The 24,806-nt window shown below is 39.4% G+C and overlaps 1 protein-coding gene and 2 pseudogenes across 7 annotated transcripts in view; 1 reads left to right on the top strand and 2 right to left on the bottom strand.

Annotated features, from left to right (window-relative positions):
* Positions 1-24,806, bottom strand: part of SHLD2 (shieldin complex subunit 2) — a 206,886-nt gene that overhangs the window by 91,164 nt on the left and 90,916 nt on the right. For all 7 annotated transcript variants that reach the window (XM_090278342.1, XM_090278341.1, XM_090278345.1 and 4 more), the window contains 2 exons: positions 7,291-8,814; positions 5,274-5,381 (listed from right to left, as the gene is read on the bottom strand). In XM_090278342.1, coding sequence (XP_090134468.1) covers positions 5,274-5,381; positions 7,291-8,809 — 1,627 coding nt within the window. In that variant the 5' untranslated portion in view covers positions 8,810-8,814. The remainder of the gene's footprint in view (positions 1-5,273; positions 5,382-7,290; positions 8,815-24,806) is intronic.
* On the bottom strand, positions 11,042-11,877 carry LOC150010431 (rho-related GTP-binding protein RhoN pseudogene; annotated as a pseudogene).
* LOC150010430 (large ribosomal subunit protein eL37-like) lies at positions 12,727-23,030 on the top strand (annotated as a pseudogene).

Here is a 24,806-nt window from a genome sequence, read left to right as displayed (position 1 = left end):
GGTATTGCTGGAGGGTAGAAGGGTACTGGGCAGAGGGGAGCAAAGGGGGAAAAAATTGGAACTACTGTATAAACACAATCAAATATACTTAAAAAAAATAAATATGCCCTGGCTGCTGTGGCTCAGTGGATTGAGTGTCAGCCTGAGAGCCAAGTGTTGCTGGTTCGATTCCCAGTTAGGGTACATGACTAGGTTGCACATCAGGTCCCCAGTTGTGGGCGCGAGTGAGAGGCAACCACACAGTGATATTTCTCTCCCTCTCTTTTTCCTTTCCTCTCTTTCTTGAAAGAAAGAAAGAAAGAAAGAAAGAAAGAAAGAAAGAAAGAAAGAAAGAAAGAAAGAAAGAAAAATTATTTTTTAAAAAATGAAGGTGAAACCTATTGGTTCACAAATAACGACTTATCAAATTGTTATAATAAAAAAAATTTTTAAAAAAGAAATAATTACTGATATATGCAACAACCTGGATAGATCTCAGGGTATTATGTTCAGGGAAAAAAGAGAACTTCAGAAGATTACAGTTAGATAACACGATATCATTTACAAAGCATTTTCATGACTCCATTTATATAACTCTCAAAATAACAAAGTTGAGATGAAGATCAAATTAGTGGTTGTCAGAAGACAGGTGGGGATTGGACCAGAGGCAGTGATGACTATTAAAGAGGTAGCATAAAAAAGTTCTTTTGTAGTGATGGAACAGGTCCATATTTTTATTGTGATGTTAACACAAATTTATACGTGGATCAAACTTCACACACACACACACACGAGTGCATGTAAAAATGGAATAAGGTCTGTAGTCTAGTTAAGAGTATCACAGCAATATCACTTTCCTGATATTGATATTGTACTAACGTTATATAAGGTGTCACCATTGGGGAAGCTAAGTGAAGGGCTCATGCAACTTTATGTATTATTTTTGCAATCCCTTGTGAGTCTGTAATTTCAAAATAAAAGTTTTTCAAATAAAAAAATAAGTGAATACTATCTCTGTGCTATGATCCTGAAACCTATTCCAATGTATTTTTTTTTCCCATGCCACCAAGTAAGTCACTCAACTCTGACACTATCTACTTGGAGATAGCATCAGATCCCACAAGTTCAAGGCTCAGTTCTACCAGACAGTTCCTCCTTACTCCCCCATTTCAGTCACCAATCATAAGTCCAGGTTGTCACCTGTGCTTCTGCTTGATCTACTATAGATCACAGTTCCCACAACCCTCTCCTCGGACTCAATTAATTTGCAACAAGGTTCAAAAAATTCAGAGAAACACACTTACCAGTTTAGTATAAAAGATATTATAAAGTATATATATGAACAGTTAGATGGAAAAGATACATAGGGTAACATGTGAGAAGGGGCACAGTGCTTCCACACCCTCCCTGGGCACTACAGTCCCAAATCTCCACATGTTCAACAATCTGGAAGCTCTCCAAATCCTGCCCCTTGGGGGTTTTAATGGAGGTTTCATTACACAGGCATGATTGATTAAATGGAGATTAATTCAGTCTCCAGCCCTTCTCTCTTGCAATGAGGGGTACTGAAATTTCCAACCCTTCAATCACATTGTTGGTTCTCCTGGCAACCAGGCCCCATCCCTAGGTGTTTTCTAAACATCAGCTCATTAATATTAACTCAGGCGTGGTAGAATGGGGTTTATTATGAATATCAAGACACCTTTATCAGTCTAATCACTTAAAAAATTCCAAGTTTTTGGAGCTCTGTGCCAGAAATGGGGACAAAGACCAAATAAATATATATTTCATATTATAAATTCCAATAATGTGGGCTCTCTCTGGAGCACGTCCATGCCTTTCTTCCCTCTCAGGCATGCATCTTAATTTTTCTCTCCTAAATTTAAGTGTCCCCACAAGACTTACAACCATGGAAGCAACAGGCAGGGGCAACTCGTCCCAGGATTACCCCCCGTACCTGTCTCCAAAGCCCCCTTTTCTCTGACTTTTCAGTAAGCTAAGAGCAACCCCATGATCGCTCACTTCTTTCCCATAACATTTCTAGACAGCCAGAGCACAGCACTCCCCAGCCTCTCTCCTGTTGCTTCTTCCATCCTAGACTTTCCAGTGAGCTAAAAGCAGCCTGCTTTGGCTCACTTTTGTCACTGTGACTTTTATTTCTCTGTGAGTCCACACATCCCAGCATGGCTCACTTTCCTATAACGTTTCTAGGGAGTCAAAACTGAACACCACCTAGGCTCTCTGCTGTTGCTTCTACCCTAAGCCCTTTCTTTGTTTCACTGTCCTCAGCTTTAATAAACATACTCTCAAAAAAAAAAAAAAATCATTCCCAATAACAGAGCTAATAATTCTAAAATGTATGTCTTAATTTCAAACCTTTCCTCTGAGTTTTGGACTTCATTTCCAATCTCTATATGACATCTTGATTTGGCTGCCTGAGAGATATCTAAAACTTAACATGCCTAAGACAGAACCCTTATTTTTCCCCATGAACCTATTACCTTTCAGTCTTTCCTAATAAAGGCTACCTAGTTACTGAAAACAGAAACCCACTAGTTGTAGACTGCTCTTCTTCCCTCATCTCCAAATCCATACCATCAGAAAATCCCGTTAACTCTATTTACATCTATATCTCAAATCTATCCATTTCTCATGATCTACACTGGCCTCCCATTATCTCTCAACCTGAACTATTATAACTTTGTAACTTTGATTCCACTCCATGACCAGCCCTTCACAACCACAACCATAGTATTGTATTATCTTGGCCCTTAGTTATTTTCCTAAATAGCATTCATTATCACCTGCAAATATTTTAAATACATGTCTGTCTTCCACACAGGAACATGAGCTCCACAAAGGCAGATACCAGTTATATGTTGTTCATCACTGTATCCCCAGTGCATAGTACCTCAATGTCAACAGTTCATACAAATATACTGGGTAGATGAAGAACTCTAAGTTATTTGAAATATGTCAGTGCTGATTTTCTGCTAAATTCCTTAGGATACAGGGAAATCCTGCCCTTTTCAAACACCACTGTTGTTCTAATCATTATCATTCTCTTCTGCTTACTCTGCCTTTCTTCAAGAATTCTTATTATCCAGAGGTTGGAATTCCATGCTGTATCCTCTTGTTATTCTAATTAATCTCTTGTATAATCTTGTATATGCAGATAGGTATTTTCCTATGACACTATTTCACTATTCTATAAAATATATTTTGCTTATTAGTTCTACTAATATTACTATATTGTTATTGGCCCTGGCTGGTTTAGCTCAGTGGATTGAGCGTCGGCCTGCGAGCTAAGTGTCGCTGGTTCGATCTTCCAGTCAGGGCACATCAGAGAAGGAAAACTCTGACTCCAAAAAACCTCCGCTGCCTTGCGGCATACCTCTTCAGGGGAAAGGCTAAGGGAGTAAACCCCGACAGAAAATCCGGAGCCGGAGTCCCTAAGGCGGTTTGACGTTGTAGTCAACACCGGCAACTCCTGCGGCGCACCTGAAGCCAAGCTGTATTGACTCCGTCTTTCCCTTGGACCCTTCAGCTGCGAAGAGAGGGGGGGTCTGCTGCATGGGCAACAGCAGACCCTCCATATCACCCTGCCCAGGCTCTGTAGCTTCAGCGTCATCGCAAGATGTCGATTCAACACGGGAGGAGACAGATACCGTGTCACTCCCGAGTCGGACTGCACAACCATTCTCGGCGGTGCAGATAGACTCTTGAGAAGCTACACCATCGTCTCTCGAGACGGACGGCTGCCGACGACTATATTGTTATTATAGTACATGCAGGTGGATTGAGCGTCGGCCTGCGAGCTAAGTGTCGCTGGTTCGATCTTCCAGTCAGGGCACATCAGAGAAGGAAAACTCTGACTCCAAAAAACCTCCGCTGCCTTGCGGCATACCTCTTCAGGGGAAAGGCTAAGGGAGTAAACCCCGACAGAAATCCGGAGCCGGAGTCCCTAAGGCGGTTTGACGTTGTAGTCAACACCGGCAACTCCTGCGGCGCACCTGAAGCCAAGCTGTATTGACTCCGTCTTTCCCTTGGACCCTTCAGCTGCGAAGAGAGGGGGGGTCTGCTGCATGGGCAACAGCAGACCCTCCAAATCACCCTGCCCAGGCTCTGTAGCTTCAGCTTCACTGGAGAGGACACTCCAGCGTCATCACAAGATGTCGATTCAACACGGGAGGAGACAGATACCGTGTCACTCCCGAGTCGGACTGCACAGCCATTCTCGGCGGTGCAGATAGACTCTTAAGAAGCTACACCATCGTCTCTCAAGACGGACGGCTGCCGACGACGACATGCAGGTTCAACACCTTACATTCATTCTCTCATTTAATCTTCACAAACAACCCTATAAGCTATGTATTTTTATTTCCATTTCACCAATGAGGAAAAAGGGGTACAATGAGTAACTTGCCTAAAGACACAGACCTTGGAAGTTCTAGGACCAGAATTCAAATTTGGTCTGTTTGACTCCAGAGACTGTAACTACCAGTTTATACTGTCTACCTTACTTCATTTTCTTTATTTTTTCTTGGAGAAAAAAATAGCTGCTGGTTTCTTCATTCAACAGCTTATTTTAAAGAAGCAAAAATGGACATCAGAGAAGAAAAGTGGTTTTTCCTAGCAACGGTAGGTAGAACAAGGATTCAAACCATAACTATCTGACTATGACCCATGCTTTTTCATTACCTAAAGGATTCTTAATCAGAGGCTCAGAAATTCCGCAGAACTTTGGAAGTCCATGAAAAATTTTGTGTCTATTGACTTGTCTATTTTTCTGGAGAAATGGCCCATACCTTCTCAAAGAGGTCTATGACTCCCTAAAAGGTTAAGAACCACCACTATGCTAAGAAAATGAAACATAAACCCCAATATCTCTTAAAATACATATGATTTACAATGTACAAGTTCATTTTTTAAGAATAGTTTATTTATTTGCTTGTTTGTTTATTTTATTTTTAGAGAGAGGGGAAAGGAAAAACAGGGAGAGGAACATCACTGTGTGGTTGCCTCTCACTCGCGCCTCCAACTGGGGACCTGACGTGCAACTTAGTCATGTACCCTGACTGGGAATCAAACCAGCAACACTTGGCTCGCAGGCCGATGTATAAGTTCATTTTTATAAATTCTGTTTTCATGCTTACCAAACAAAATAAAGCAATACTCTCCAGCAAACTTATTTAGAAAGCATTTAATAAAATTACCATTTTAACTCTACTTTTAAAAAATGTATATATATATTTTAAATACTAAGATATTATTATATGTAAAATGCACCTTACATTCTTCAGGCTGGACAGATGAATAAGTCCCAAGATTTAATAACTGACTGGTAAATGTTGATTGTAGTACTGTCTCACCAACCCAATGATCTTCATGAACAGTAACATCTATAAAGGGGAAAAAAAGTTCAGATCATGCCATAAATTCCTTCATACTATGATTAACTTACCAGTCATAGCGAAATATTATGCATGCCTCCCACATACCAGGCAACTTAAGTTCAAATATATTAAATGATTTAATTCCAGACCTTCTCAGTTTCAAGCCCTTTTACCAATTTATCTACAACTGCCTAATGGACATTCTTGACTGCATATTCTATTGGCTCCCCAAACTCAGCATGGCTAAAACCTAGCCAGGTAAATTAAAATGTAAGGTCACCCTGAACTTCTACCTTTTCCTTCCCATCTTTGTTGTCAACCCTATACTTTTGACCCTGCCTCTTGAATCTGCCCACAACCCTGCCACTGCTACTCTTTATATCATACACTCTGTAGGCAGTTTTGCACCTGGGAAGCCAAATCAAGAGCAAAAAGGGCTGCTCGGTGAGCACTGAATCAGAGCTAAAGGAGTTAGATGACCTGACTTGCCAGCAAATAAGAGGGAATTTCCCGTGGGACATGCTTGTCTCTTTATTTGAGACAGCATCTGAAAATCTTACGCAACTGCCAAGGTATATTAACTAAGGTTCTCGTTCACCCAGCAAACCATTTGTAGAAACTACTAATGATTGCCTTTGTGTTTTCTTTTTCTAAGCTTCTAAGGCTGACCCCATACCTCTTTTCTATCACATTCATTTTTTAGAGGTGTTATTAAGCTTAGTCAACTTCTTCCCGGACTGAGATTCATCCTTAAAATGACTAGTATCTCTGCTCTACTATACTGTGTACTGATTTAAAGTCAATAAAGAAATGTAACAATGCCCTGGCCAGGTTGCTCAGGTAGTTAGAGCACCATACCGATACGCCAAAGTTACAGGTTCAATCCCTGGTCAGGGTACATACAAGAATCAATCAATAAATGCATCAATAAGTGAAACAACAAATCGATGTTTCTCTCTCTAAAAAAAAAAAATCAATTAAAAAAAAGAAATGCAACAAAATATTAAGTTTCTTATGTCAGGCAAAAAATAAGGATAAAAAACTACATGGCCTTTATGATTACAACTATATAGTAAGGGTATGGATTCTAGGTGAAATCCTGGCTTTGCCACTTCCTAGATGTGCGACATTGGGCAAATTACTTTACTTCTCTGAGTCTCAGTTTCCTCAAACTAAAAAATTGGAATAACCAGTACCTTCCTCATATAGTTGTAAAGAGTTGATATACTTGTAAAGTTTAAAACAGGGTCTGACACATTGTAAATTCCCAATAAATATCAGCTTTTATATATGTATACAAATTTTAAGAAGTATAGGAAATAAAACTGGTAACACTCCACAACTTTAATGGTGGTTATATGAGGTTGGTATGATATCAGGAGTTTCCCTTTCCATATTTCCAAATATGATTAATATAATTTCAATAATTTAAAAATTCAATAGATATTCTGTATCAGTTCCCTCAATAAGAATATAATGTGCACAGCATTATTAGGAATTAAGTAAAGTAGTAGAAATGCTGTCCTTTCATCATAAAACTGCTAATGTAGTTGAAGAAAAGGGATGAAAATAAGATAGGCATAAACAAAACCAGAAGAAAACAAAGAAAGAGTCTGATGATATGACCTAAATGCTAACATAATAAATGAGCAGGAGGAGCAACCAGGAAAGGCTTCTTAGAGAGAAGGTGAGTGGAACGGAGGGACAGAACTACAAAGGCTGGAACACAGACCCAAAAATAGCAATGCAGAGGATACTAGGCAACAGTGAGCAGGCCAGCACAGACGCTGTAAAGGGATCAGTCATACTGGAGCTTAGAAAGGCAAAGGGGAAAGAAAGGAGTCCTCAAATAGGAGTGAAAAAAGCTTACAGCTTATAAACTAAATTACCACTACGTATACCACAACGACCTTACCTGTGAGTAAAATTATATCTCCAAGAAACACTGTAAGTGCCCAAAATGCAGCAGTCCTCCACAGAAAAACTTTCTTTTTAATTTCTGATTGATCAATTATCACAATTGTTGCTAAAGGCACTTTAGAGCCAGAATTTGGCCCAGATTTTATATTTATTTCTTTCACATGACATGGAGACAACACCATGACTAAACAATTATACTTCTGATTTTCAGAATTACAATTTTTTATTAATGATGTTCTTTTAATACCCTTAAATTCAGACACATTCCTCTGGTCTTTTGTTACAGTAGGATCTCCTGCATTAGAAACCAACTTAATTTTTTTAGAAACTTGGAAGACTTTAAGATGGCTCACTTTATCTTCAGAGGTCCAGTTTCTTTTAACAGAACTTCCGTGGAAGGCATTTAGTTGGGAGCACAGTATTCCTGAGCTACATGACTCAATACATATCTCATTTGATGGCAGTTTATCTTCAAAACTGAAAAGTTCTTGAGATTCCATATTTTCAAGGCCTTTATCAGAGTTTATGTGAATGTGACTACTTTTTGTTTCAGGAAAAACAGGACTAAAAAGTTCAGGGGAATATGCCTCGTTTTGTCTAGTTTCATATCTTTCTGCAAAAGCATCAACAGGCTGAATCAAATTATCTTCAGTCATTTTTATTTCTCCAGGACTTGCTTCTGGTTCAAACTCCATGTTTACCATCCCTTTATTTACAGAATTATCCCCTTTATACTTCCTTTGAGCTAAAAAAGCAAGTTGGCTGGAGGTCATTATACTGAGAAATTCAGTATCCGTAGATACCTTAAGGTCTGAGACCTTCCTAACTGCTCCTTCTGACCCTGGCTTATTTACTGTATTAGAGGTATTCTTTTCCAGACATTGGTTTTGTATTTCATGATGTTCTGTTGGTATACACATGGTTTCAATAGCTCTTGGCCCTATATTAATCTGTTCAGTAATACAGACCAAATCCAATATAGCTGCACACTTATGGTCTAAGTGAAAATTTTTTTGGACATTTTGACCACATACATTTAATTGATCTTTATGCTGTTCAACTGTGATTTTCTTATTTTCACTGAAAAGCTTTTGATACTTTTCTTTTTTGGTTAAATGCTGAACTCTGCCCTTACATGTACATATTTGGACATCAGAGTTAGTTTTATCACTCATCCATAAGGGGTGATTCTTCTGGAATTTTACAGTCTGCGTTTCAGAAATACAATGTATAAAGTCATCTTTCACATTAACAGATCTATTCATAGAGTTTGCTGAAAAATGACCATTAGGAAGGTCTGGAGGGCCAGTAGCTTCTGGAACTTGATAGTCTTCAAGATATTTGTCCTTGCATTTTTCCTCCTTCAGATGTAAAGAATGTTGATTGTATAAAAGCTGAATTTTTTTCCAGGGGTCAGCAGTGGACGTTAAAGAAGCTGGTTCCTGTGATACTGTCGTTTTCAATGGGCCAATTGGAGCACCCCAAAAAATGTGGACTTCAGATCCTCTACTCATGGTCTCTGAAAGCAATGAAAAAAAATCTAAAATGAGTATTTTGTCAGTAGATATTTATAACCTGATACTAACTTAATAATATGCCAAAAACAAATTAATATAAACTATTAAAAAAAATTAATAGAGTTGATTTATATTGGTACGCCATTTAATTATAAAATTCATAAATATACAAGAAATCATAAAGATAAATAAAAATATCCAGAAAAATGCTCATGCAAAGACTCTTCTTTAATAAAAAATTCAAAAGTAAGAAGATGGCACTGGAGTAGGTAGACATTACACTCACCTCCTCCCAGGACTGAACTGGAATTATAACTAAAATATAAAACAATCAAATAGAGCAATCAACCTGAATAACCAATTGAAGACTAACTGAACAAAAGTCTTATAACCAAAGATTTACATAAGAAGCCACATCAAGACTGGGAGGAAGGGGAAAAAAGGGTTGGCCCCGCTCCAAAGGGGAGGAGCTAAGAACCCAGAGGGATATCTCAGCTGCAAAGGTCTCCCCTGAGGAATGTGAGGTCTCAACCCCACAGGGGATCCCCAGCTGGAAGCAACGGAGCCAGAAGAGGCATCCCCATTACATCTGGCTGTGAAAATCAGCAGAGATTCTATTCTGTCTGCCAGGGAGAGTCAAGAGTCCGCTTGAAACCCAGTTACCCTCTTAAAAGGCCAGCACACAAAATCTTTCTCACAGCCACTTACCTTTGGCTCTGGTAAAGGAAGGGAAGCTCAAAGTGAACTAGAGTCCTGTGAAAACCTACTGGGTTGTGTGGCTCCAGGAAGGGAGCTGAAGGGACAGCCACCAGGGTCCCTGTGCTGAGTCTCTGTCCCATACCACCCACAGACACCATCTTTCCTGAGTTTAGCACACCACATCAACCTGGGGGTACTGCACAGGCCCCACCCTCCGGCCCCCTGGTGCCCCATCCATCCAAGCTCACACCCTGCAGAGGGATCTGCTGCCTGGGTCTGTGGTGTAGACTTCCTTGCAATCTGGGATAACCAGAGCTGGATTTGTGTTGATCTGGGGCAAAGGCCATTTCCCCTCCTCCCACAGTGTGTCTCAGCAGGAGATGCCTCCAGCGGTGACCTGCTCCTCCCCCCCACCCCACACACACACAGGCCAGAACAACAGCACCCAACTCCACAGAGGGAGATCCACTAGCCCCACCAGGAGAGAACCTGGAGCTCCAACTTAACCTCCCAACTTCTGCTGGCCCCACCCTATTAAGCCTGAAATATTCAATGGGCTGTAGCCAACATAGTATGCCACCTCCCTCCCACTCCCACCCCCCAGCAGAAGACTCTCCAGGAGGTATGAGCAGACTCTGAGAAAAACTGAGTGTACGGTTCTCTGGCAGGGTCATTTTCTCCTTGCATGACTGACTACTGCCACCATTCCTGTGCAGAGCCCTCCATTCTTTTGGAGCCAGAAGAACACCGCTGGCCTCACCCTAAAGCAGCAATTTTCAACATTTTTTCATCTGAGGGCACACATAAACTAATTACTAAAATTCTGCAGCACACCAAAAAATATTTTATAATTTTTGCTGATTTGACAAAAAATAAAATAAAACAGGTATAATTTTGATTCATTCACACCAGATGGCTATTGTTAGGTTGGCTGTTGTCACTTTTTTATTTGACAATCTAGGGGAAGAGAGGTCAGCACTTTTGACTAAATAGTTAGGTATTGCATTTAAAAAAAATTTTTTCCCCCCATGGGCTTTATTTGGGGACTGTTAGGAGAAGAGAGGGAGGAGCTAGGACTAGTGGATATACAGGAGGAGGAGCTTCTCAACTTGCATTTTAATTTAGTACATATTTCCTGGAGGTTAGGGTGAGTAAGAAGAGCTGTAGAAGTGAGAGGAGAGGAAAAGGAAAGGTCATGGAATGGAGCTTTTTAGTGAAGGAAGCCAGGACCAGGATATGGGGAATAGGGACGGGAGACTACTTGATGTTAGCTTCCCTAACCTCCCTGCCCTATCCCAGCTGCTGGCCAAGGTGTCTGGCCTGTTAGCTCTCTCAACTTCCTGTGAAGAGGAAGGGGATGTAGATGTGCAGATCCTGTGACTCCGGATCCCTTCCCTAGGAGAACTGTTCACTCAGCCTGTCCTGAAGTCCCAGCCAGAGTAAGGAGATCAGGAAGGCAGGGTACTGGCAGGTACCCTGTACCCTGTACCCCTCACAACCCCTTCTGACACTCTGCCCCTCCCCAACTCCTCACATGAGGTTGCAACTCTTGGCTCAATCTTTGTGTATCTCATCTTCATTCCCATTCTCTCATCCTGCCAGCTGCGTGGATCGCTGCAGTTCCAATGTGAGTCAGCACAGTAAGGGACATCACTGTGGCCACATGAAAGACATCCCTGACACTGCACTCAGAGGACCACTCCGAGGACAGGAATAGAACTCCACATAGGACATAGTCCCCACCTGTTTGGGCAGCACATTGCCTTGATAATGTGTAAAAGAGATAAGCTGCTGCTTGGACAGCTCCCTCAGTATGGCCAGTTCAGTCTGCATGTCCAGTTTACAGCCAACCAGCACAACCTTGGCATTGGGGCAAAACTCCTAGTCTCCCCTTGCCATTTCTTAAGGACACTGTCCAGTGTTCCTGGTGGGCTAATGTTGAAGAAGGGAAGCACAGTATCTGAATCAGGATAGGCCTGGGGCCAACATCACAGTAAGAACCTTAAGTGTCCTATACGTTGAGCTCAATGTGGTGCTTCCTATTTCAAAGCTCACAGTGTAGTCCTCAAACATGGTCAGGACACAACTCCCAGGGTAGGTGTCCTTGACAAACACCTGCAGCAGGTTTTGCCACACTCTTCATTCCCTACCACCACGATCCTGTAGCAGCCACCCTGCCCTCCATGGTCCCAGCTATGCTCAGGCCTCAGACACAGGCCCCTGCCCAGGCCTCATTGCTGACATCAGCAACTCGCAGGCCCTCACTGAGACCCCATGGGGGGGGGCAATCTCCTCTGCCACATCCCCAGTCCCTTAAAAATTCTTGTGGTACACCAGTGTGCCGTGGCATACTCGTTGAAAGTCATTGCCCTAATGAATCACTGAGATTCTGCCCCACCACAAAGGTCTGCAGGCACTAGCAGGTGTACCCTGAGACTGTGGCTGAACAGCCTCAACCCCAGTTCTGGAACTAAGTCTGAAGCTGTATCAATCTGGTGAACACCACTCACCCCTATCTGGTGACTCCCTCATTCAACACACATACTACTACCAGAAGCTTTCAGTTACTAAGCCTACCAGGCAGCTAACAGATGAGGGCGGATCTCTGGGAGCCTTGGCCTTTTGCTGACTTGCCCCCAGGTTCAGCGCTGGTGGAAATTGGCCTTGGGGCACAGCTAGGCCCCTCCCACACACACTGATGCCCAGCAGAGGCAGCCACAAAATTTGGATCACTTTGTAGCTCCAAAGAGGTAGTTGAGGCTGGTCACAGGCAGCAGCTGATATCAACCAGCAGTGAATTCCCCTCTCAAGTAGCCCCAGAAAAAACACAGCCAATGATTCAGACCAGATCAGAACACAACCCAATTAGCTCCACAAGTGGCACACATAAAGGGAGATCTTGGCAGACACCAGTCCCTGTTGAGGAGAATTTAACTTTGTGGAATCAACACACACAGTGATTCATACACTGCACTTGGAGTCAATCCAGCAAGAGAAGCAACCACACCCACAGATGGGCCAACAGCAATTAAGACAATTACAACAGGGCTCACATAACCCAGATGAGGGACATTCCTGGAGCACCTAGCTCAGGTGATCAGGGAGACCATGCCCCTGAGCCCCATAAAACACCTACTACATAAGGCCACCATACCAAGACTGGGAGGGATAGCAGATCTATCTAATACACAGAAACAAATACAGAGGCAGCCAGGATGGGGAGACAAAGAAACCATGCCCCAAATGAAAGAACAGGAGAAACACCAGAAAAACGACTAAATAAAATGGAGGTGAGCAATCTAATACCAATACAGAGTTCAAAACAATGGTTATAAGGATGCTCAAGGAACTCAGTGAGAACTTCAACAAAGAAATAGCAAACATAAAAAAAAAAAAAGATAATAAATATAGGAACCAGTTAGAAATAAAGAATGGAATATCTAAAATGAAGAATACACTAGAAAAAACAACAACAGTAGCAGGCTACATGTAGCAGAAAACTGAATCAGATATTTGGAATACAAGGTAGCAGAAAACACCCAATCACAGCAAAAAAGAAAAAAATATTTAAATGAAAATAGTCTAAGGGACCTCTGGGACAACACAAAGCATAACGACATCTGCATCATAGGAGTCCCAGAAGGAGAAAAGAGAGAGAAAGGAATAAAGAATCTATCTGAAGTGCTCTTGCTGGTGTGGTTCAATGGATTGAGTGCTAGCCTGTGAACCCAAAGGTTGCTGGTTCGATTCCCAGTCAGGGCATGTGCCTGGGTTGTGGGTCAGGCTCCCAGTGATAGGGGCATGTGAGAGGCAACCGATGGATGTTTCTCTCACACATCTATGTTTATCCCCCTCTCTTTCTCCCTCCCTTCCCCTTTATCTAAAAATAAATAAAAATTAAAAAATATTTTAAAAAGAAAAGGTAAGAAAAAAAATCTATTTGAAGAAATAATAGCTAAAAATTTCCCTAACCTGTTGAAAAAAAAAGACACACAGGTCCAGGAAGTACAGAGATCCCAAATAAGATGAATCCAAAAAAGGTCCATGCCAAGACATACCATAATTAAAATGCAAAAGGTTAAAAATGAAGAGAGAATCTTTGTAGCAGCAAGAGAAAAGCAGTTAGTTACCTACAAGGGAACTTCCAAAAGACTGTCAGCTTATTTGTCAACAGCAACTTTGCAGACCAGAGGATACTGGCATGAAATATTCAAAGTAAGGAAAAGTAAGAACCTACAACCAAGACTACTCATTTAAAATTGAAGGTTAAATAAAGAGCTTCTCAGACAAAAAAAAGCTAAGAGTCATTACCACTAAGCTAGTCTTATTTACAAGAAATATTAAAGGGTCTTCTTTAAAAAGAAGACGAAAAAGAAAGAATCATAGTTATAAAGAATAAAATGATAATAAATGCATATCTATCAATAATCATTTTTAATGTAAATGGAATGCTTCAATCAAAAGATACAGGAGAACTGAATAAATAAGAAAACACACCAATATAAATGCTGTTTAAAAGAGACCTACCTCAGAACGAAAAATATAGACACAGAATGAAAGTAAAAAGATGGAAAAAAATATTTCATGCAAATGAAAAAAACAAAAGCTGTGTAGCAATTCTCATATCAGGCAAAACAGGCTTTAAAACAAAGGGTATAATAAGAGATAAAAACGTTACATAAAGATAAAGGGATCAATCCAACAAGAAAATATAAACTTTTTATAAGATTAGGCACCCAACACAGGAGCACTTAAATATATAAAGCAAATCTCAATCGTCATAAAGAGAGAGTGTGACAGTAACTCCATTGACATGAATGGCTATCTTCCACACAAATAAATCACCAAGAAAACAGCAGCCTTAAATGAAACACTGGACCAGATTAATTTAATAGATACTTTCAGGGCATTTCACCCCAAAGCAGTTAATTATACATTCTTTTCAAGTGCACATGAAACATTTCCTAGGATAGACTACATGTTAGAATACAAAAAATTGTCTCAATAAGATTAAGAAGATTGAAATCATATCAAGCATCTTCTTTGATCACAATTACATAAAACTAGAATCAATTAGAGAAAAAAAGGAAAGAAACACAAACACATGAGGTTAAATAACATGTCACTAAACAATAAATGGGTAAACAATGAGCTCAAGGAAAAAATCAATAGTCACCTTGAAGCAAATTAAAATAAACACACAACATTCCAAAATCTATGGAACACAGCAAAAGCACTCCTAAGAGGGAAATTCACAGCAATACAGGCCTATCTCAAGAAGCAAAAATAACATGAAATAAACAACCTAACCTTATACCTAAAAGAACTAGAAAAAGAATACAAAACAAAGCCCAAAGTGAATAGTAGGAAAGAAATCATAAAGATTAGATCAGAAATAAATAACATAAAGACTTAAAAAAAATGAAACCAAGAGCTGGTTCTTTGAAAAGATAAACAAGATTAACAAACCTTTAACCAGACTCACCAAGAAAAAAAGAGAGACCTCTGGCCAAGATGGAGGTGTAGGTAGATACCCTTCGCCATACTCCACAACAATAAGAAGAAATACAACTACCTCAAAACTAAAAACAACCACAACTACAAGAAAATTGAACTGCATGGAAGTCCAACAAACAAAGATATAAAGAAGCAATACTCATCCAGACAGGTAAGAGAGGTGGAAAAGGGGTGGAGAGGATGCAGTGTGGCGGCAGCGGCGGTGGTGGCAGCAGCAGCAGCAAGGCAGTGGCTGTGGTCAACCAGCAGAAAGCTTAGTCACACATTATAAAGGTCGGGAGGGACACCAGCCCCAGACCAGACCATGCAGTTTGCAGTTGCAGCAATGCAGAAAACAGAGCCTCACTGCTTCTGACTGTGAAAACCAGTGGGGGTTAGGGAAACAGAATAAATTGCCAGTCCCACAGCAGAGTCTGTTTGTTTAGAGGGCCCCCACAGTCCTAGAATTTCCGTAAACTGTCTCACTCTGGGAATCACACCAGGGCAACAGCTAGACAGGCACCAGTCCCATATGGGGGGTGGGAGAAGTGCCTGAAAAAGGGGTGAGCTGAGCAAGCGGCATTGTTACCTCTCAGACCACTCCCCTACATACAGTGCCACAATGTGGTGAAATGGGTCACCCTACATTGACAAATACCTAAGGCTCTGCCCCTTACAACATAACAGGTACAACAGCTCTACCTAAGACACAGAAGCAAAAGCAGGAGGCTATCGAGTTGAAGAGACAGAGAAGTATGGCCCAAAACAGAGAGCAGATCAAGGTTCCAGTGGGAGAACTAAACAACAAGGAGATACCCAACCTAAAAAAGGCAGAGTTCAAAACATGGTGATAACGATGCTCACAGACTTGACAGACATGCTTGAGTACAGAAAATGCATAAGGGAAGAAATAAAGGCTAAGCTAAGTAAAACAAAGGACAATCCATATAAAACCAATGGTGTAGGGAAGGAAGCCAGGGTTCAAATCGACGATTTGGAACATAAGGAAGAAATAAACAGTCAACCAGTAGAGATGAAGAAACAAGAAGTGAAAAAAAAAAAAAAAAAAAAAGAAAAGAGGAGAGGCTTAGGAATCTCTAGAACAACTTTAAATGTGCCAACATCTAAATCACAGGGGTGCCAAAAGAAGAAGAGGAAGAGCAAGAAATTGAAAACATATGTGAAAAAATAATAAAGAAAAACTTTCCTAATTCGGCAAAGGAAATAGACATACAAGTCCAAGAAGCACAAAGAATCCCAAACAAGCTAGACCCAAAGAGGACCACACCAACACACATCATAATTCAAATGTCAAAGGTAAAAGATAAAGAGAATCTTAAAAGCAGCAAGAGAAAAGAAGAGTTTCCTACAAAGGGGTACATATAAGACTGTCAGCTGATTTCTCAAAAGAAACTTTGCAGGCAAGAAGGGACTGCCAAGAAGTATTCAAAGTAATGAAAAGCAGGGACCTACAACCAAGATTACTCTATCCAGCAAAGATATCATTTAGAATGGAAGGGCAGATAAAGTGCTTCCCAGACAATGTAAAGCTAAAGGAGTTCATCATCACCAAGCCATTATTATATGAAATGTTAAAGGAACTTATTTAAGAAAAAGATCAAAACTACAAACATTAAAATGACAACAAACTCTGATCAACAACAGAATCTAAAAAAAAGAAAAGAAAAAAAACTAAGCAAACAACCAGAATAGGAAAAGAATCAAAGTTATGGGGATCATTTGGAGGATTATCAGCTGGGAGGGAAAAGGGAGAGAAATGGGGAAATGGTGCAGGGATTAAGAAGCATAATTGGTAGGTACAAAATAGATAGGGGGGTGTGAAGAATAGTATAGGAAAGGGAGAAGCTAAAGAACATACAGGCACAGCCCATCAACATGCACTAAGAGAGGTGGGACTGCTGGAGGGAGATAGGGTACTGGGCAGAGGGGAGCAAAGGTAAAAGAAATTGGGGCAACTGTAATAGCATAGTCAATAAAATATAACTAAAAAGAGAAAAAAGTACAAAAGAGAAAGGAGCCAAATAAATAAAATCAGAAACGAAAGAGAAAAAGTAACAACTGACACTACAGAAATACAAAGGATTGTAGGAAAATATCTGGAGCACTGACAGGGTAGTTCACTTGGTTAGTCATCCCTATATGCCAAGGGCTAGGGTTGTGGGTTCAATCTTCAGTAAGGGCACACACAAGAATCAACCAATGAATGCATAAGTAAATGTAACAACAAATTGATGTTTCTCTCTCTCTCCCTCTGTCCCTTCCTCTCTCTCTCTCAAATTAATAATAAAAGAAGTAATAGCAAACCAAATCCAGCAATACACTAAAAAGGCCATACACCATGATCAAGTAGCATTTATTCCTGGGATATAAGGTTGATACAATATTCGCAAATCAATTAATGTGATACACCATATTTTTTAAAATGAAGGTTAAAAATCACGATCATATCAATAGATGCAGAAAAAGCATCTGATAAAATCCAGCACCGATTTATGATTAAACTCTCAGCAAAGTGGGAATAGAGGGGACATACCTCAGTGTAATAAAGGCTGTACATGAGAAACCCACAGCCAACATCACACTCAATGTGCAAAAACTAAAAATGTTTCCCTTAAGATCAGGAACAAGAAAGTGATGTCCACTTTTGCCACTCTTATTCAACATAGTACTGAAGTCCTAGCCATAGTAATCAGACAAGAAAAAGAAATAAAAGTCATTATTTGCAGATGACATGATACTGTATATAGAGAACCCTAAAGTCCCACCAAAACACTATTAGAACTAATAAATGAATTCAGTAAAGTAGCAGGATACAAAATATTCAGAAATCAGTTTTTATATGCCAATAATAAACTATTGGAAAGGGAAACTAAAAAAAAATCCCATTTACATAGCATTAAAAAATACCAAGGAATAAATTTAACGAAGAAGGTTAAAGACCTGTACTCAGAAAATTATATGGCATCAAAGAAAGAAATTGATAAAGATATAAATAAATGGGAGCATATACCATATTCATGGACAGAAAAAAATTAACATCATTAAAATGTCCATACTACCCAAAGCAATCTATAGATTCAACACTATTAGTATCAAAATACTAATGGCATAGTTCACAGAACTAGGACAAATAAGCCAAAAATTTATATGAAAGCGCGCGCGCACACACACACACGCGCACACACACACACACACACACCAAGGAAAAAGAGCAAAGTTGAAGGAATCATGCTGCCTGATATCAAATTACATTATAAGGCCACTGTAATTAAAACAGCATGGTACTGGCCTAAAAACAGACATACAGATTAATGACACAGAATAGAAAGCCCAAAAATAAACCCATGCTTATAAGGTCAATTAATATTTGACAAACCAGGCAAAAATATACAATGGGGTTAAGGTGATCTAGTCAATAAATGGTGATGGGTAAATTGGACAAACACATGCAAAAAAAATGAAGCTAGACCAACTTCTTATACCATACAATAATAGATTTAAAATAGATTAAAGATTTAAATGTAAGACTTGAAACCACAAAAATCCTAGAAGAAAACAGGCAGTAAAATCTCTGACATTTCTCTTAGCAATATTTTTTTCTGATATATCTCCTTGGGCATGGGAAATAAAAGAAAAAATAAACAAATGGGACTACATCAAACTAAAATGTTTTTGCACAGCAAAGGAAATTGTCAACAAAACAAAAGGCAGCCTACTAAGTGGGAGAACATATTTGTCAATGATACATTTGACAAGGGGTTAATATCCAAAATTTATAAAGAACTCATACTACTCAACACCAAAAAAAAAAACAAAATAAACTTTAAAAAATGGGCAGAGGACCTGAATAGACACTTTGCCAAAGAGGACAAATGATGGCCAATAGACATATGAAAAAATGCTCAAAGTCACCAATCAAAACCACAATGAGATATCACCACATGCCTGTCAGAATGACTATTATCAATAAATGCACAAATGAGAAGTGTTGGCGGAGATGTGGAGAAAAGGGAACCCCTGAGCACTGTTGGTGGGAGTACAGATTGGTTCAATCATTATGGAAAACAGTATAAAGTTTCCTCAAAAAATTAAAAATGGAAGCACCTTATGAACCAGTGATTCCACTTCTGGGGATTTGTCTGAAGAAACTGAAAACACTACTTCAAAAGAATACAGGGTGGCATGAAACTAGATTTACAGTTGTTCATATGGAAAATAATACAATAATTAATCAATAATAATACAAGAATAAATTATGTGTTTCATGTACTCATAACTGTAAATCTACTTTTGCCCCATCTTATATATGCATGCCTATGTTCATTTATGCATTATTTAAACAGCAAAGATATAGAAGCAACTCTAGTGCCTATCAATAGACAAGTGCATAAGAAAACTGTGGTACAGCCCTGGCTGGTGTGGCTCAGTGGACTGAGTGCAGGCCTGCAAAGCAAAAAGTCACTGGTTTGATTTCCAGGGCACATGCCTGGGTCGTGGGCCAGGTACCCAGTTGGGGGCATGTGGGAGGTGACTGATGGATGTTTCTCTCACATGTCAATATTTCTCTCCCTCTTTTTCCCTCCCATGCCCTCTCTCCCAAAATAAATAAAATCTTAAAAAAGAAAAGAAAAGAAAACTGTGGTACATATATACAATGGAATATTACTTGGCCATAAAAAAGAAGGAAATCTTACCATTTGCAACAACATTGATGGACCTAGAGGGTATTATGCTTAGTGATAAGTAAGTCAGATAAAGACTGATTTCACTTATATATGGAATCCAAAGAACAAAATAAACAAAACTGAAATACAGTATTCCTTCACTTATCGCAGGTATTTCACGTTCTACACCTCCCACCCCACCCCCCGCGATAGGTGAAAATCCGCGAAGTAGGAACCTTATATTTATTTTAGTATTTATATATATTTTAAGGCTTTATAAAGCCTTCCTACACACTTATAAACCATTTCCAGTCCCTTATTAACCTTTCTCACTCCCTTATTAATTTTTTCCACACGTTTATAAATACTACTTATGTTCTTAAACATATTCTACACTCTTAAACCTACGTAACTTTAACAACATACGTATACAGTACTGCAAAATCCCGTGATACAGTATTCCCTCACTTATCGCGGGTATTACATTCTAGGCGCCCCCCCCCCCCCGCTAAGTAGGAACCTTATGTTTATTCTACACTCTTAAACCTACGTAACTTCAACAATATACATATACAGTACCGCAAAATCCTGCGATATAGCGAAAAATCCACAAAAAATAATTAAATATATTTTTAAAAATCCTCCAATACAGTGAGGCTGTGATAAGTGAACTACTGCAGTAGTCCCTCTCTATATCGCGGTTCACTTATCACGGCCTCACTGTATCACGGGATTTTTAAAAATATTATATTTAATTTATCATGGATTTTTCACTATATCACGGGATTTTGCAGTACTGTATACATATGTTGTTAAAGTTACATAAGTTTTAGAGTGTAGAATATGTTTAAGAACATAACTAGTGTTTATAAAAGTGTGGAAAAGGTTAGTTAATAAGGGACTGGGAAAGGTTAATAAGGGACTGGAAACAGTTTATAAGTGTGTGGGAAGGGTTTATAAAGCCTTAAAATATATATAAATACTAAAATAAATGTAAGGTTCCTACTTTGTGGATTTTCACCTATTGTGGGGGGGGTCTAGAACATAATACCCACGATAAGTGAGGGAATGCTGTATGTATAGTGCCAGTTGAGTACTGGAAATATCAAGGGGAACACTATGTAAAGTATGTGATTGCCTAATCACTAAGCTGTATACCCAAAACTAATACAAAATAAAACTGAAAGTAAACTGTAAAGAAAAAAAGATAATGAAAATTAAAAAATTAACTAAATACTATTAAACAAATTAGATACTATTAAAATACGCTCTTTAAGAAAAATAAAGCTGATATACCAACATCAAATAAGTAAAAAATTCTTAGCATGCTCATTTCTTGTGTTGTATAAACGTGTACCATTTAAATAACAAGTTATAGGGAAGGGAAAAAAGGCATCTGCTTAATTGTTTTACAGTCACCTTTAAATTTCCTGTTTTCTTTACTCCATGGATTATTTCAGTAAATTTAGGGCCTCCTACATTCAACTGTGAATTAAAGACCAAAACAGAAGGCCCAAACCAGAAGGGAGAGAAAATAAAAGACTAAGGCTCTCTTCAAAATGTACAAGTGACTATATTATCTATTTTCATTCCAATTTGTTACCACAATTATTAATTGATTCTATATTTTTAAATCTTCTTTAAAATACAAAGATTAAGAATCATCATTTTGTAGTATACAGATAAAAGAAACTCATTATAATTTAAACTTTCTTCATTAACTGTGGCACTTGATATAAGCATATTTACTGAGATAAAAATAATCATACCATTATTTACCTGATAATAACTACTTTCAAAAAGTATGTATTAAACAGATCTAGTTAGTTTTCTGAAAACTTTTTTTAACAGTGCTACAGGGACAAAAAGACAGATAATGTTCTTAGCCTAAAGGAACTATCAGCCTGGTTTTAAAAAAACAAAATGGAAAGAAAAATAGTGAATGTTTCAAAATAATGTTATAGATACTATAGCTATAAACAGGAAATGATAATCTACTGAGGAAGAATGCTACTATGGAAGGCAAGCATTGTGGCTAAGAGCATTAAAACAAAAGAAATAGCATCTGTAAAGGCAGAAGACCATGATATGATTAAGGGCTTTTGATTAGAGTACAGGGCCCTTCATAAAAGATAAGATTTCCAATCATGAACTCTATATGGAAGTACAGAAAGTTTGGAAGTATACAGGAAAGGAGGAACAAGCAAAGGAATGACAGTTATAATTCCTAGTCACTCACTGTTTCTTGAAGATCTGCTTACTGTCACCTCTTCCAAATCCAATTCTTGTGATTTTAATGTCAGTGTGGATGGTCCTTCCCATACCCTGGCCTCTTGGCTCCCTAACCTCCTCTTTCATTATTCTATTCTCCACCTTAACCTCAGTTGTCCATTCTCATAGTCATATACCCTACCATTACCTATGACTGCACACCCTCCCAATTTCCTTTTCTTAGGTTCAGTAAGAGCCTCAAAAACCCCCACCCAATAAGTTGATTAGCAGGAAGTAAAAACCACAAACAATGGCTATTGAGCAGTCCAGTGAAAAGTTCCTCAAATCTTGCAAAGCACCAGTAGAAGGTAGAAAATTTTTTACTCCTTTATTTTATTCTTCTCCCCAGCAACATGCCCAATAAATCACCAAGTACCTTCTCCCGAACAACATACCCAACAGAACACCAAGTGCCTCGTTGTTCCCACCATTGTTCACGCCGTTACCCCCAGACATAACCCATTGTTCCTGCCATTACCCCCAGGCCAAACCAATCACTAGGCGCGATACCCTGTTCCAGACATCCTCTATCCCTCCCTTTAAAACCTTGTCAGCCTGTACGCCAGCTGCTGTTCTCTCCTTTGAGATAGCCCAGCAGGTTCCTCTTAATAAATCTTGCATCTCAGCTTCCTTGGTTTCGGTTTTTACTATTTCTAACACCTTTTAGCTTTCACCTCTCTTACTACTCCTATCTTCCAACTTCCTCCCTCTAAATGTACAACTATAACAACTCTTTGACTACACGGGAACTACAATAAACACACTGATGGTACCACATTTTAAAAGCCTCAGTTTTGCTCGTCATCATTCAGCCAGCACTGCAACAAGATGCACACACTGTGCCATGCTGTGGCTCGAAGGCCTACTGCCTTCAGAAGCCCACCTGTGGCAAGTGCAACTGCCCCGCCAAGCAGAAGTATAACGAGTCCCGAGGCTAAATGACAAAACACCACAGGGATTGGTCACAGGCACCTAAAAACTGTATACCACAGATTCAGGCATGGATTCATGAAGGAACAAAACCTAAGCCCAAGAGGGCAGCTATTGCAGCGCCCAGTTCATCTTAAAGATTTCTATGATTAGTTGTGCAATAAATGTGTTTAAAAAAAAAAAAAATGCCTGGCTGGTGTGGCTCAGTGGATTGAGCGCCAGCCTGCAAACTAAAGGGTCGCCAGTTCAATTCCCAGTCAGGGCACGTGCCTGGGTTGCAGGGATGTACGAGAGACAACCACACATTGATGTTTTTCTCCCCTCCTCTGTCCTTCCCTTTCCCTCTCTCTAAAAAATATAAATAAATAAAATCTTTTTTTAAAAAGCCTCATTCTTCATTTCCCTCTTTAACCAGTTTAGATTCCATGGTCCATTATTGTAATTACTCCCTATTATACATTTCTAATTCTATTGCTCTCCTCTCCAAGGTATCTGCCTACCTAAACTCAAACACCTACTCTGCACCTATTGCCCAATGGCTGGAGTAACCAGAAAAAAAAAAAAAAATTCACAATCATCTGAAACTAGTCTCATTTTAAGTTTTTTACCATTAACCTCAAGATGGTACCTAGCAATGTTCTCTTTCTCTATCCATTCACTCTCCAAGATAACTCTTTTATATTTTTTCATTTTTTTCCTCTCCAGCGTCTTCTCCCCTATCCTCAAGTTCAGCTGGCAACGATGCTACCATTTCCATTTACAAGTTCCCAACAGCAAATCTAATCACCTCTATAGTACCCCTATATTTTGCCTACCTTCCTAATACTATGGATAAATTGCTTATGCTTCTATACAAGGCCATCTCTTCCCCACTGAGACATTAGATCTTATTCCCTCTTTCCTACTCAGGCTCCAAAAATTCTCCCCTTCTCTCTACATCACTGACTTTGTTTCTCTGTACTGACACATTTCCATCAATATAAAAAAAAAATGCTGTTATTTTTTCTCATGCTGTTATTCCTCACATCCTATACCCCTTCACTTATTGAACCACTTTTTCACACCCTTTCAAGTGAAATTCTTTGAAAGAAAAATCATCTACTTATATATTCCCTCTGCTCCAATTCTCTCTTAAACCCAAGCTTTGGTCCAAACCACTCCACTGAAACAGCACATCTGAAGGCCTCCAATAACCTCCTCCACATTGCCATCAATCAACTTTCCATTTTCAGCTTACTCGGCCTACCAGCAGCATTTGACAAGGCTGATCACTCCTTCCTTCATGAAATACTCTTTTGATTTGGCTTTAGGGATATTACATCCTTTGGATTCTCACTCTACATCATACTACCTCACCAGCTCCTCATCTCAATTTCTTGCTCAAGAGCCCAGTACTTGGATCTCCCTCTGTACTTACTCCCTAGGTGATTTTGTTCAGTCTCAGAGTTCTAAATGTCTTCTATACACTAATGATTACCACATGTGTGTCTCCACCACAACCTCTCCTCTGAACTCCTGACTCCTTATCCAAATTTCTACTTATTACTCATTGCCACAAAAATCTAACAGATAGCTGTGCAGAAAAGAGGTAACAGAGCAGGCCTGAGACTTAGAAAGGCCTGCTTATAAGGTGGGCCCTTGGCTGGCATCTGTGAATTTAGATTTCAGGAGGGTTCGCACCATTCCTTGGTAAGAACAGCTCACTGTGCCCGAACTGTCTATGTAAAATGAAGTTATGATGACCATCTACTTTGCTTCTGAGAGACTGGAATTCTGGTACATACTAGGCAGAGGGTGGCTATGTAACCAGGACTTCTCTGTAACCAGGACTTCTCTGAGAAATGGCTGAGTGTAGTTTTGGGGTAGAAAATGTACAAAATGAACATCTAATATCTCATCATACCAGAAAGCAA

This window comes from Furipterus horrens, unplaced genomic scaffold (genome assembly GCF_987537825.1).
Source record: "Furipterus horrens unplaced genomic scaffold, mFurHor1.1.pri manual_scaffold_5, whole genome shotgun sequence".
In the NCBI taxonomy this organism is placed as follows: Eukaryota; Metazoa; Chordata; class Mammalia; order Chiroptera; family Furipteridae; genus Furipterus; species Furipterus horrens.
This window is presented reverse-complemented; position numbering and strand designations above follow the sequence as displayed.